The sequence below is a fragment of the Neopsephotus bourkii genome, unplaced genomic scaffold (genome assembly GCF_033783945.1).
Source record: "Neopsephotus bourkii isolate Nb327-2 ecotype Australia unplaced genomic scaffold, CSIRO-AGI_Nbou_v1 NB_1328, whole genome shotgun sequence".
Taxonomy (NCBI): Eukaryota; Metazoa; Chordata; class Aves; order Psittaciformes; family Psittacidae; genus Neopsephotus; species Neopsephotus bourkii.
This window is the reverse complement of record NW_026901808.1, coordinates 4,349,582-4,362,668: the sequence shown is the minus strand read 5'-3', so window position 1 is coordinate 4,362,668 and position 13,087 is coordinate 4,349,582. Positions and strand designations below refer to the sequence as shown.

The following is a 13,087-nucleotide window of genomic DNA, read 5'->3' as shown; positions in this document are numbered from 1 at the left end:
TTTCATACTTTATTCAAATACATGTCAAACCTCAAATTTCCATCACAGTTGTCTTTCACAAAGAAGATAAAGCTAAAACAATATTAGAGGAAAAGGACATTTGTGTCCCTAGTAGATGAACAGTCAATATTGCAGTATTCATAGAAAAAGAGTATTAAACAGAACAGTAACTTTTCCATTAAATGTGATGGGCAATTGCTGTCTACTTTTAAAAGGAGTTGGTTTTACCTATTGCAAAGCAAACACAGTATTTGTCCACAGTAAGACAATTTTGAACATATTCTTCTAAGTTCTATTTTTGTTTTAATAGTAAAACTTGTAACAGATTCTTCTTGAAGACTGACAACATATTTATGTAGTTATCAGCACAGAGTTTTAGGAGCAGGCAGCCCAAAGGAGAGTGCAGGAAAGGACTGTAGGGGCTCTGGATGTGGAGAGCAGAGGTGGCTTTGATACAAGTAAGATGTGTGTGGTTGGCTCCTGAGGAACACTGTCTGAACACCCCTTCTTGCGGCTGTTCTATGCATTACATTTGCTGCAGCACCAGATGACCCCAAGAGAGGTTGCAGAGTTTTAGTGTTAGATGACTCACACTTCCAGCACAGAGAACTAAACTGATGCAGTGAAGCATAATTTGTACCCAGCCAAAATGAATGAGCCCCACATTAGCTCCATTGTTGGTGAGATTAATGCTGTATTTGAGCTTTCCAGAGAAGTCAATTTGTAGGTGTGTTTTTTTTTCTAATGAGCACATCAGTAAGCAGCAAGCACAGAAGCATGGCTTGGTTTTTTGTTTGGTTTGTTTTTTTTTTCTCAAGTATGTACACAAAAAGTGTTTTGGTACATTTTAAGTATGAAATTATTTTTACTAATTTTAAAGTATTGAATATATTATTAATTAAAAATACTAAATTGAACAATAAAATTTATACTTATGACCTTTTTCCCCTCTCCCTCCCCCCCCCCCCCTTTAGTTGTCTGTTGGACATTCGTGGCTGATGTTGATTTTCCTGGGATTCAAAAGAGCTTCCTTGCAATATATCTAGCCCGTGTAGTAATATAAATGTTTTTTTCTGGAGCTGAAAACTGTGTTATTCTGTCGAAATGTTTTTGGTATGCTACAATCAGTCTCTGTTTAAACTGATTCTGTAAGTTTTCATCTTTATATACCATCAATTTTTAAAGAGGTTTTGTCTTTAGAAGAATACCAGTAAGATGCTTTATTTCTCTTTTCCGACTGTTCTCATAGAAGTCAGCTGGGACCTTTCTATCATTTTCTTTGGGAGCTGTGTCTGGGAGTTACGTCACATAACAAACATTGGCCTTACCAAGTTTCAAGCTCTGTTGTGGTACCCTTTGACCAAAGAAAAGGAGATTTCTGTCAGTAGGAGCATCTGAATGCCAGGAAGCATTTGAAGTAAAACTTCTGTAAATATGTTCAAATTTCAAGAGAAAAATTCTATCCTTGGAGCTGTTGCTGGGCTCTGTGCGACTTGCACGGGCTGAGTGTGATTTTTGACATTCTTACGTTGTAAGTAAATCTACAATCCCTTACAATTTAGTTTTTGTGAAAAACATTTGTAAAGGTAGCTATTTCCCTTGTAGTAAGTCTTGCAGGACCTTCACAGACTTTTAAATATCTCAGTAGCAGTCATGAACGTTTGTGTGTAAGTTATCAGTCAAATCAGTTATATACTGGAGGCACCTACAAACAACTGCTTCATAATTAGCTTTAGTGAAATCCAAGCCCAGAGTTTTGAAAAGCCAGTTCATTTCCAGTCAGGCTTTGTAAAGCAGCAGCAGTATTCAAACCTCATTTTTACTATGTTTATGCATGTATTAACTAGAACACAGAGTAAAACACAAGTATTTTGAAAGAGACCAAACTGTCCCCTCTGTTACATGACGTACAGTTTGACTTTTTTTTACCAACCAGTTAAATCATGTTGTTTCCCAGAATTTCCAGCCAAGAACTCTGCTGGGTGGTCAATTAGGTCAAGAGAACAAAACAGAGTACCTCTAAATAGTAAAGCTGTAAAATGGGTTTAGTAGTTAAATGCCAGGTTTCTGAGGATAATTTGGGAGTGCCTATCTCAAAGTCAATGTTGCATGCTACCAGCGGGCTCTGGAAGGTGCTTTAAATGGCTTCACTGTGTAAGACTGTTTCTGTAGCGATGAGGACTGGAAGCCTACTATTACAGTAAGAGCTGAAGTTAAGTAATCTGAGCTAAGGTATAAAATGCAGATGTGTTTGGCTCAGCTGACTCTCCTGCTGACACAGTGTCCCTGTATCCTTAGAAACGACATTTTTGTTTCCAGCACAGTACACACTTAACAGAGGTTTAAAGTTAGCCACAAAACTAGGAAAATAAATCCAGGACATGATATGCTGTCACAGTATTCCACAGATCTGCATGCCCTCAGTGTTGCTGGTCTCATCTTGTTGCTGCTGCACTGTGTCCTGTTGTTACGGTTCTTACCCATGCTGCCCCAGTAGAATGTACCACGAGGGCAGGTGTAACAGTGCTGAACTGAGTCCAGATTGTCACTACGCAGTGAGGATTCCTCCATTTCCATTGATTCCTCCATTTCCTCCATTGATCAAAGTGTGCAAATCTCACCTTGTCTCCGGTCTGAGGATTGACCAAGATCAATATATAAATGATCAGTAAGCAAAAAAGTTAGTAACATAATCCATACACAAAGAGAAAATGAAAGACTACAAAATAACAGGCTATAAAACAGAAAGTCATTTTCCTGTCAATAAACTGTCTTCAGTTGTTTTTCATCACATATGGCACATGTAAGAACTCCCAAGATGTACATTTTCCTAAAGCATTTACTCTGGGAATTTGTTTAGATCTCCGTAAAGGATCATGAAATAGAATTTACAGGAGTAGTCCCAAGTATGACAGAAACTAATTTCCTTCCTGAGGAGTCTTAATTTTCTTGCAAAATTCCCTCTCAGTTCTCTATCAGACTTGATCTTACCACGTGTTCCATGGTGCCGATAGCTCAGCCCTGATGGGTTGAGACTTTGCAGATAAGTCTGATGGCAGACTTGGCTGAAGGCAGTGGTGTAAGGCAGACAGAAGTTCGAAAAAAATGCACAGAATTTAATCAAGGCATAGAAAGGCTTTAAAAACAAAATGTGTAATCTTCAGCCGACGCTTGGAATGTAATACGTGCTTTTTATGATGTGCTGACATTTTGTTGTACTGTTTTCAGACTACTCTTACAGTGTTATGTATCTTACATGTAAACCTGAAGAAACTTCAAGGGTTGAATATGCCCAATATACAGTGATTAGTGAAATGCCATCATTATATTCCTCTGAGCACTAGATAGCTTTGTTGAGAATAATTTCCCTTAAATAATAGCTTAGCTGGAGGCTATATTCCAATAACGAATCCTTGTAAAATCCAAGAGAGTTTTGGTGTCACTTGGGAGAATTTTCATATTCTGTCTTAAAGGTTGCTTTTCTGGTTACTCTACCCAGTTAAACTGTTAAAGCAAATAATCTCATACTGGTTCAGAAATGTTAAATGCATCACATCTTTAGACAACTTTGTTAATCAAGCACAAATGTAAGAAATACTTCATTTGTTTATAAAGTATTTTGTACTACAAATATTAGTAATTCATGTGAGTAAAGGTAATAATCAAATCCTCTTTAATTAATGCTTTCTTAAGGATAACTTTTTGAAGTTTATCACAATAAAATATCACTGGACTTGCGGGGGAAAAAGAAATTTGGTGTTCTTGTCCTGAGAGAACCATCTGGAGAAAAAGTTTGAGAAAAGAGAAGATGTGCTGGTTAAAATTTCTTACACTTAAAATCTTCTCAATTACTTTAGGGACCTCACTGTGAAAAGTGCGCATTGGCAGGGGTGTTTTGGAGCCCTCATTGGCACAGGCTGTCTTGTAGCTGGGTAGTCCCTGTCTCTCATTGTTGCTTAAGCTTGCATTGCTGATTTCTGTGCATACACCAGCCTAGAGCTGTGTGGGTCTGAAGAGCAGAAATGGAGGAAGGGAATTACAGATCACCTCAGGTTAGGTTGTATGTGCCAGAAAGAAAAGTTGAGATTTTTACTGGTAAGTGAGCATGATATCACTGAACTGATGGGGAGCACTGGGAAGGGTTGCATATAATAATTTCAGGTATTCCGACTCTTACTGGACCATTAAAAAATACTCAGAAATTACCAGTTAAACCAGGTACACACCTTTTTGTTTATGATGGCTATGATTGTCTTGATATATCCTGGAGAGACTCAAAAAGAAGTAATTACTGCAGCCACTTTCATGGGCAAAAGACTTTTTAATCTCATCATTAGAGAAAAGAACTAATAAATTAGATAATTCCTGATATCTGGTTTAAAGAATTCAGGCTGTCATTTTGGCTATGGATTGAGTTAGATCATCTGTTATGATGTTAGTCCAGCACGCACCAAACTGCATGTCTTCTGAAGAGGAGCAGAAGAAACTTGAGCTGTTGTTAAATATCAATGGAGGCATATCATAGTATTAATGTAAAGCTCCACGTAGCACCTGAGTAGATATTTAGAATGAGACTCTCCAGTAGAATGGTCCTACTGAAGCTGGTGGAAGCCTGGTCAGCCAAGGTATTTGACTTAGGAAATATATGTCTTAAATTTACAGTCAGAAATGGGAGCTTGTTGAAAACAAGAAGGGGCACAGATTGATGCAAGTAGGGCAGTAGAAGGGGGAGGTAGTTTATACTAAATGTTTATGAGCTTGTCTGCTTTCACAGGGTACAGATCCTAAGATGTTTCCTGTATTTTCTTCAAACACAGGTCATGTACAGATGCAAATTTGGATGCAAGAGTCTTGCTTGCTCATAGATATTTTTAATGAAGAATTTTTATAGAAACCAGGGAAACCAAAATATTTTTGAATTTTAATCCCAGAAATAAAATATTGAAGGCAAATCATTTTTGGCTGAGATGGAATTGATTATGCTGTTAAAAAACAAATAATTTACCCCAGCAGGTTTTGGGAAGTCAGTTCACTGGAAGGTCATGATACGAGATGAGAAAATACTAATGGATGAATATTCAGAAATGTTTGTTGAGAAGTTACAAAAGTTGTGGTTAAGGGTAAGAAATAAATTATTTAGAGCTAACATTGCAGGAAGAGCAAAAGGGATGCTCATGTTTACAACTGGTCCTTCACTGAAAAATAGAACACAAGAGTGGACTCCAGCTGCAGCATCAGTGGGTTACCAAATAGGAAGCCACAAGATAACACAATATTTAGAGCCACAGAAAACTGTAAACCATCATCCCTGTCATTTTCTCAGAAATAACAATTATCTTCTACAGTTTTGAATCTTTTAATGAGCTACAAGGGATTCAATGCCCTTTTGTATGTGTGGCCTTTATTGTATTTCTTTTCTGATCGGAATTTTCAACTAGATTTTATAAAGGGAAGGAAACTTGACAGGAATTCATTAAAACACTCTAAAAAAGATATACTTAGCTCATTGAATGCATAAACATAACATGTAAACAGCATTTTTTAGTTCAACCAAGTGTATCTAATTTTATAATCTCTGGAATCAAATTCATTCATGGTTATGAGTTTGCCATCGTGATTGGTAGCTGTACCTAAACCAGACATACATTATGCAAGAGATCATTACTGAAGTATTTAATTCGTGTCCTGTATTTCCGGGCTAGCAAAGCAGTGGGATTCATCGAAGTGAAATAAACAGAATATAGGCCTCAAGCCAGGGAAAAGAGGAAAAATGCATCCCTGCATGGCTGCAGGCCAGTGCATGCTCCATCCCACAGTTGTCAGCCTCCTCCCATGGCAGTGGCCAAACAACATCTTCAATTATGGTCTCTGGGTTGGGTTTCTAAAGCTTGCACTGTATAATACCTTTGACACACAACAGCTCTTCCTTTTGCTGTCATGCACAGTGAGCAGGATGTAGCTTTTGTGAGCTCCTTTTCTCTGGCCTGCTCCTCATGAGCCACTGTGCAGCTGCAGTGAGGCTGGTGATGCTTTGCGGCAGGCACTGGCGGTCACTGAGCATCATTCCAAGCTTCTCCACTGTGTGTTGGCTGGGAATAATAGAAAGCCGGAGGGTTAGGTTCATGTAAGGAATTCTTCAGCATCTCAGTGGTTTTCAGCATCCTGTGAAAAGAGAAAATAAAGTTGAAATTTACAGAAACCAGGTTAGTTGCTTGTCTAACTGGGTTGGATGGGACCACTAATGGAATATTGTTACTGCCTGTAAGAGCAGATTTTCTCAATTGCTTCTTTTTTATGAACTTGCAATGATACTTGCAAAGTTTCTTCTTTTTTATGAACTTGCAATGATATTTGCAAAGTTTCTTCTTTCCCTCCAATGTAAACAAAATGATAACATTTTGTGTCTCTTTATTTCAGCCCTTTGCAGGACATAGTCCTGTTATCATTACTGATGTTATTCATGATTTATGTGCTCTGCAACACAAGATCTAATTCACTGCTACTAAATCAAGGCTGCCTCACATACTTGTGAATCACTATAGTTTCTTGCAAAAAGTCTTACAGCCCTATACAAGCACACTCAAGATGTTCTGCTTGCACTAAAAGGATCAAGCTGCTCAAAAGCTCAGGTATTAAAAATACCTGAACAGCACATCTGGAGTCAATTATGCTTTTGACAAGCAGGAGGTAAATCAAGGAACCTTTCAGAGGAGAAAAGCAGAAGGATGACAATTGGAAGGATGAATTAAAAACATTGTATCTGGTCTTGAGAACCCTTGAGCTTTTTTACTTTTTACACTTTACAAATACAAAATTCATTATTATACCAGGATTCAAAAACAAAGGCAACATGTGCCAAAAGAATTGAAAAACATCATATGGGTCAGAAAACAATGACTTTTGAAGAAGAAAATCTGTCTATTATGCATGTGCTGCCTGCAGTTCATCTGACTGCTCTTTAAAATAGACTTTGCTAGTGCTACAGCATATACTCAGGTATTAATAAAAAAATCATGTTTCCCATGTGCTTGGAAGCTGGTTTTTTTTTTTTTTTCCTCTGCGCCATATACAGGTGTTATTTCTGTTACAAACTTCTGCTTTTGAATCTGTAACAGATACAAGGCTGTAGGTATCTTCTGTTGTAATATGCATTCTTTATACTCCAGCTTGCAATATGCAATTTGACAAAAATATCAGGTGATTTGTTGATGAAGTGTTTAGGAGGTTTTGGTGCATTCGTTAGCACATGGTGAAGTAAACAGCTGTGTTTGAAGCAAAAGGCTATAAATAAAAAATGCACTTTGAGGGTCAGAAATCTGTGTAGGCTCCTAAACTTACTTATGTCATAAGTTGACTGATTCAGGTTTATGTCAGTGGGCAGGCTACAGCTGTTGTTCTCGATCTGGCATTTTCTCAGGCTGCCGGAAAGCATCTGCATCACTGGGCATGTTTTGTATATTAGAGCAAGGAGAGCAAAAGCTGCAGGACCTTTACTCTCTGCAGCCAATCAGAAAGGACAGCTGATTCTGATCAGGAGCCAAGCATCTCTCTGCAGCCTCCTATATGTAAGAAATTAGCAGGAGTAGGCATGGTCTGGTCTGCAAACAGAGCCCATTGCTAGAGACAGTCGTACTACAGTAGTAGACTAAGTAGCTCAGCTGGGATCCTGGAAGAGCAGAGATCTGGATGGAGGTTCTCAGCCTCAAGGAACTGGGCACACAGGTATTTCTTTGTGTCTGTTATGAGTTGGGATCTTTTTTTTTTTCCCTTTTATTATGAAAGTCTGCTTGTTTTTTTGCCTTTAGCTAAAGATGAGAGAAATTATTTAGAAGCTTTTCATAAGCCTGGAATGAAAGGTTTTAAAGTTATTGACAAAGAGCAACAATAATAAGATTATGGACTTGTAAATGGAAGATAAATAGGAGTAGTTGTAAGGAGAAATACATTTTAATTTATACCCATTTGTGCTCTTCAGTGACTTTCAAATAATTATGTAGGAATGTTATTTGTCCCTTTTTACAGGAAAATCTTTATATAGTCTAAGTCAATAAGACTTTTAACAGAGGGTTCAATAGCAAATGCCATTTGAAAAAATGTTTTAAGGTTGAATGCATGAAGCAACAAGTTAGGGATCTATATCCTTGCAGTTTTTCATCTCAGGAATACCTGTCATCACTCTGTGTAGTAATGATTTTCTATATTTTTCTTATGTCAGAATTTCAGAGAAGGAAGAAATTGAGTTATTTATAGACTCTTTTCCTATAATTATAAATGTGATCCATACTCAAGGTTAAAAGAAATCCAGAGGGTCTCTGTCGGGAAATGTTAATTAATCGTGTTGGGTTAGATTTATACATATGCCTTTAATAGTGGAACATGATACACCAGTGGCTAAACCATATTTTGATTTGATTTAACCTAAAGTTATAACACCATTTTTTCCTAAAGTTACAGTAAAAGTGTCAAAACCAGGGTTTCTTTTTTCCATGCTTGCAGTGTTATGCTGAGATGCTGTATTACAAGTGGTTGTTTTCAGTGGTGGAAGTAAAATATGTTCCCTTGTTTGCTGTAGTATCTTTTTCAGATGTGAGTGCTTTGAAATAAATAACAAAACATTGTATTGTATTTATATGAACATTAAGTATAGCTGTAGTTTCTTCTGGTTACATTGGGACTGAAAACACCAGACATTACAGAGGTGTTTCAAACCAATATTTTTTTGCCTTAATAGACAGGTGGGGAACTGGTACAAGGTCATAAGGAACATAATACCTAATAATGTATCATTTAGATATATATGTAGGTAGGTATAGAATAACAATGTGGTCCAGTTTTATGCATAAAAATGACACCTTTTTCTATAATCCTATATGTATTTTCTGAACTGTACAGAGTTATCCAATTGACTTTAACTTTTTAAGCTTTACAATTATCAACTCTAAATAATACTATACCAACTGTATGCCTTAACCAAAACCTCTTTGTGCTTATGTCATCCATCGAGACAGAAACATGGAGGAAAATGAGCCACTGAGACTTTACAAGTGATGCATTGCTTCCATCAAAGTGATGTATTTTTAAATCATGCTTTCATTTGTCTTTTCCTTGACAGGAGGCATTGTTGATAAGGACCTTCGTCACTACCTCAATTTGCGGTTCCAGAAAGGTTCGGTAGACCATGAGCTCCAGCAGATCATAAGAGACAATCTCTACCTTCGCACAGTGCCATGTGAGTAAGGTGGAGATGAAAAAATCTTTCTTCTTAGTGGCAACAGACTATCTGAATTAATGCTGCTGAGGCCATCCACAAGGCATGAAGGAGTAGACTGCAGATGAAGCAGTCTACCTGTAAATAGAGTTCTGGCTTGGTTCGTGTCTTCCACGTTACTGATGAGAAACTAAGCTGTGTAATGCTGAATTAATTTCTGAAAACATATGGTGTTTTCAGTGTTGCAGCTCCCATAAACTGTGGCTCTAGAATTATAATATTTTTCTCCTGTAGCTTTAGAAAGCATGAAGTCAAAAGACCTGGGCTGGTTAAATTGATGGCCAGCAGAGAGAGCTTGATTTGCTCATATTTCACCATATTATAAATTTCATAATAGTACTATGGGGTTTAGAATGCAATAGGGCAACAGAGGAAATACAAACTAGGAAAACTGGTTGTTTAGGTGCAGCAGGCATGGCAATGTAAGTTCATATTGGCTTCCATATGTGTTCTTTTGTTGTTGCATAAGTCAATAGTTTGTTGTTTAAAATATTCTGAAATCTCTAGAGTAATTTTTGCAGTTATTGACATTATTCACCTGTGCCTGCAGTGGACATGAAATGAAGCAAAGTAACCTAAGCCATGCCCTCCTCTCAGGGCCATGCCTTTCAGAACAGATTTACTTGTCTGGTGGACAATATATCACTTAAAATGGACTGAAGTTCTATTATTCTTCCCTCATAAAAATTATTGCTTAGTAGACAAAAAAATGGGCCTTCTGGTTTTGGCAAAAAAAAGGGTGCACCTCAGAAGTTGCAGATTTGACACTGGAATGACAGACAGCAGAAGGTATACTGAGTAAGTAACTTTGCTATTTATATGGTAATGAGTGGACACTCTTTGAAAGCTGTGTTATTTTGAATGCTAATGTATGTTTTTTCTTTCATTACATTAAAGAATGGAGACTCAAAGTTCCACCAAAAAAAAGATGCACAGTTCCCTTTTCCCATCTCCCTTTGCTTGAAGATAAATACAGTTTTAATTTCAGGACTTCCATTTGTCCCTGATTAGAAAGGAAGGTGGAGAAAAACATTGAAAACAATACCCGTATGCAGAAAATCAAACCCATTACATTTATGTGAGGTTTATGATGAATTAGGCTTGTCTGAAGGTACCGAGAAACATCACAGCTGAAGTGCAAATGCACGTACAAATATGTTTCGAGATTAAGTACCACTTTTTAGGATGTTTGGGAGGATCTTCAGTATAGAAAGATTATAGACTATATAGACTATAGACTATATAGACTATATCAGGTGGAGTACTGTGTGGAGGTTGTGTCTGCCCTCAGTAGTGAATGAGGCCAACCTGGAAAGTTTTTAGCACCTGGTACATTTTGTTTCATGGATATTTACTTGACAGCTAAATTCTGAATGATGGTGGCAGCTTGCTTCTGATTTCAGACCAGGATAAAAAAGGGGAAGATTTCAAACAGATATTGCAAGGGAAGCTGAGAGGGCCTTGCCAGTGTAATTTTTCAGATAAGCAATATCTGATATACTGATGTACATACTATATTGAATTGGGATTAGTTTGAGTCATGAAAGTCTTCTAGCTAATACTTTTCATTTTAAATAAAGACAAAAGGGATTGCTATTCAAGGTGGTTAGTTTGCCTTTATTTAAGAAGTCAGAAAATACTTGTAAGGATTGGAGTTTTCATAACTGTTTTTTTGTTTTTCTTCAAAGTTTGTGTCTGCTGTAGGGTTACTTATAAATACAATGGTTCACTTTGTTATGAATAGCTAGGAACTTACATACAAGTAGTACGGACCAGAGAAGGATCTGGTAGAAGACAAATGGCCTATTTTTTCTTAAAGTGCAGTCAGTAACAGCCATGTGAGTTGCTTTTTGTGTCCTACCTGTGTTTATTTATGCCTTCCACATGTTTGATAACAGAACCTAATCAGTATCTGAAGGGGGCATACAGTATCTGAAGGGGGCATATAGGGATGCTGGGGATGGACTCTTCATTAGGGACTGTAGTGATAGGACAAGGGGTAACGGGTTAAAACTTAAACAGGGGAAGTTTAGATTGGATATAAGGAGGAAATTCTTTCCTGTTAAGGTGGTGAGGCACTGGAATAGGTTGCCCAAGGAGGTTGTGAATGCTCCATCCCTGGCAGTTTTCAAGGCCAGGTTGGACGAAGCCTTGGGTAATATGGTATCCCTGCCCATGGCAGGGGGGTTGGAACTTGATGATCTTAAGGCCCTTTCCAACCCTAACTATTCTATGATTCTATATTTAGTCTATAGATTATATTTGTTATAGTCCCAGTCCCTGCTTGTTAATGATGGAGATCAGATTAAAAAGGAAAACACAGCAATACTGCAGCTACTGCATTTGTGTAACAGATACTGTCTGACGTTACTACGGGCACGATGAGTAGTTTTGACATTTGTTTTGGCTTTAATCAAGGCAATAATAAAGGGTTCTTGTTTCTCAAGTGAAATGCAGTACTCGGAAGCAAAAAATACTCCTTCAAAAAGTAGCAGTACAACCACCAAGACCTCTATTTGAAACCTATAAACACTTAATACTACCTTTCCTTTCTGCTGTGACTTCTGCATCTTCTCTGTCATTTTACATGGTTAGATTCATAGGTCATTATCGTATTACATAGTGGGCATCTTTAACTAAGAAGCCTTGCTCATTGCAGGGGAATGGACTAGAAGGCCTTTGAAGGTCCCTTCCAAATCAAACTATTCTATGATTCTGTGATTTTCAAAAATAATAGTGTTGCAAATGACAGCTGCCAAATTGCTAGGTAAGCAGACCTCGTTTTCAGTAGAGTGGAAGACTTTTCAATAGAGGTGGTAGAAAAGGATAGAACAAAGTAGTGCACAAGTGGCACATTTTCGTTGAAATTTTCTTGAACATTCTATAAAAGTAGCCCTTCTGAAATGTGGGTGCTTAAAATAAAGAAATGAACAAATAAAGAGAGGGGAGTTATGTGGTTAGCTAAAGAAGTTTCCATAATCAGGTAAATGAAAAGGACATCATCGTATAGATTGCAACCCAGATTTCCCCTAAATCATGTCAGTCTTTCTAAATGCAGTTTTATTCTATCTCCAGCATTCATGCTTAGGAGGGAAAAAGTTTTCACCAATTTTCTTTTTTTTCATATAATTTAACTGATTTTTGAATCCTGAATGTACTTGAAGCTCTGTACATAGGCTAAATGTAATGGTTAGGTGTCCAAACACTGTATTTTAGAACTGGAAGGGAGATTACTGCTATGCAGCACTAATATTTAACTGACGATACCATTGCCTACAAGTTCACTTAATGAATACAGATTAAACATATACTTACTACAAATCTTGCGCTGGATGCCAGCAAAGCAAAAGCAGCACTCAATTTGGTCAAATTCTTGTGCAGAAGAATAAAGAGAAAAAGCCAACTAGAGGAAACATAGCCTTTAATTCCAATGACAAGGTTGTAACGCAAAGAGGAAAAGAAATCTGAACAATAAGTGGCAACGTTTTCCCTTTAAAAATGCACCTACAATCTTTCCTCAGTTATAGAGGTATAATTGTCAGTAAATCCAGGAGAACCTTTATAAGAGAGTCCTTGACCCTGAGTTTTTACTGTTCTTTGCTCTCTGTTCAGACTGACAGCACTGGCCGTAGTAGTGCAGAGGACTGGTTTCTCAGCCTTCCAGGTCAAACTAAGACATCTTTCACTTGTATTAAATGAGTGAGTATACTCTCTGAAACTAGGAAGCACAGAACTAAATCCATACCTGTTTTAAATCGGGATAAGCCAAATGCAGCTGGAACAGATAAGTCAGTACTTACTGGATAAGAATTTGAATTA

At 37.4% G+C, this 13,087-nt stretch overlaps 1 protein-coding gene across 14 annotated transcripts in view; it reads left to right on the top strand.

Moving 5' to 3' along the window:
* The window catches only part of MAGI2 (membrane associated guanylate kinase, WW and PDZ domain containing 2), a 728,751-nt gene that overhangs the window by 207,446 nt on the left and 508,218 nt on the right, over positions 1-13,087 (top strand). For all 14 annotated transcript variants that reach the window (XM_061366359.1, XM_061366354.1, XM_061366365.1 and 11 more), the window contains exon 2: positions 9,113-9,229. In XM_061366359.1, the coding sequence (XP_061222343.1) occupies positions 9,113-9,229 (117 nt within the window). The remainder of the gene's footprint in view (positions 1-9,112; positions 9,230-13,087) is intronic.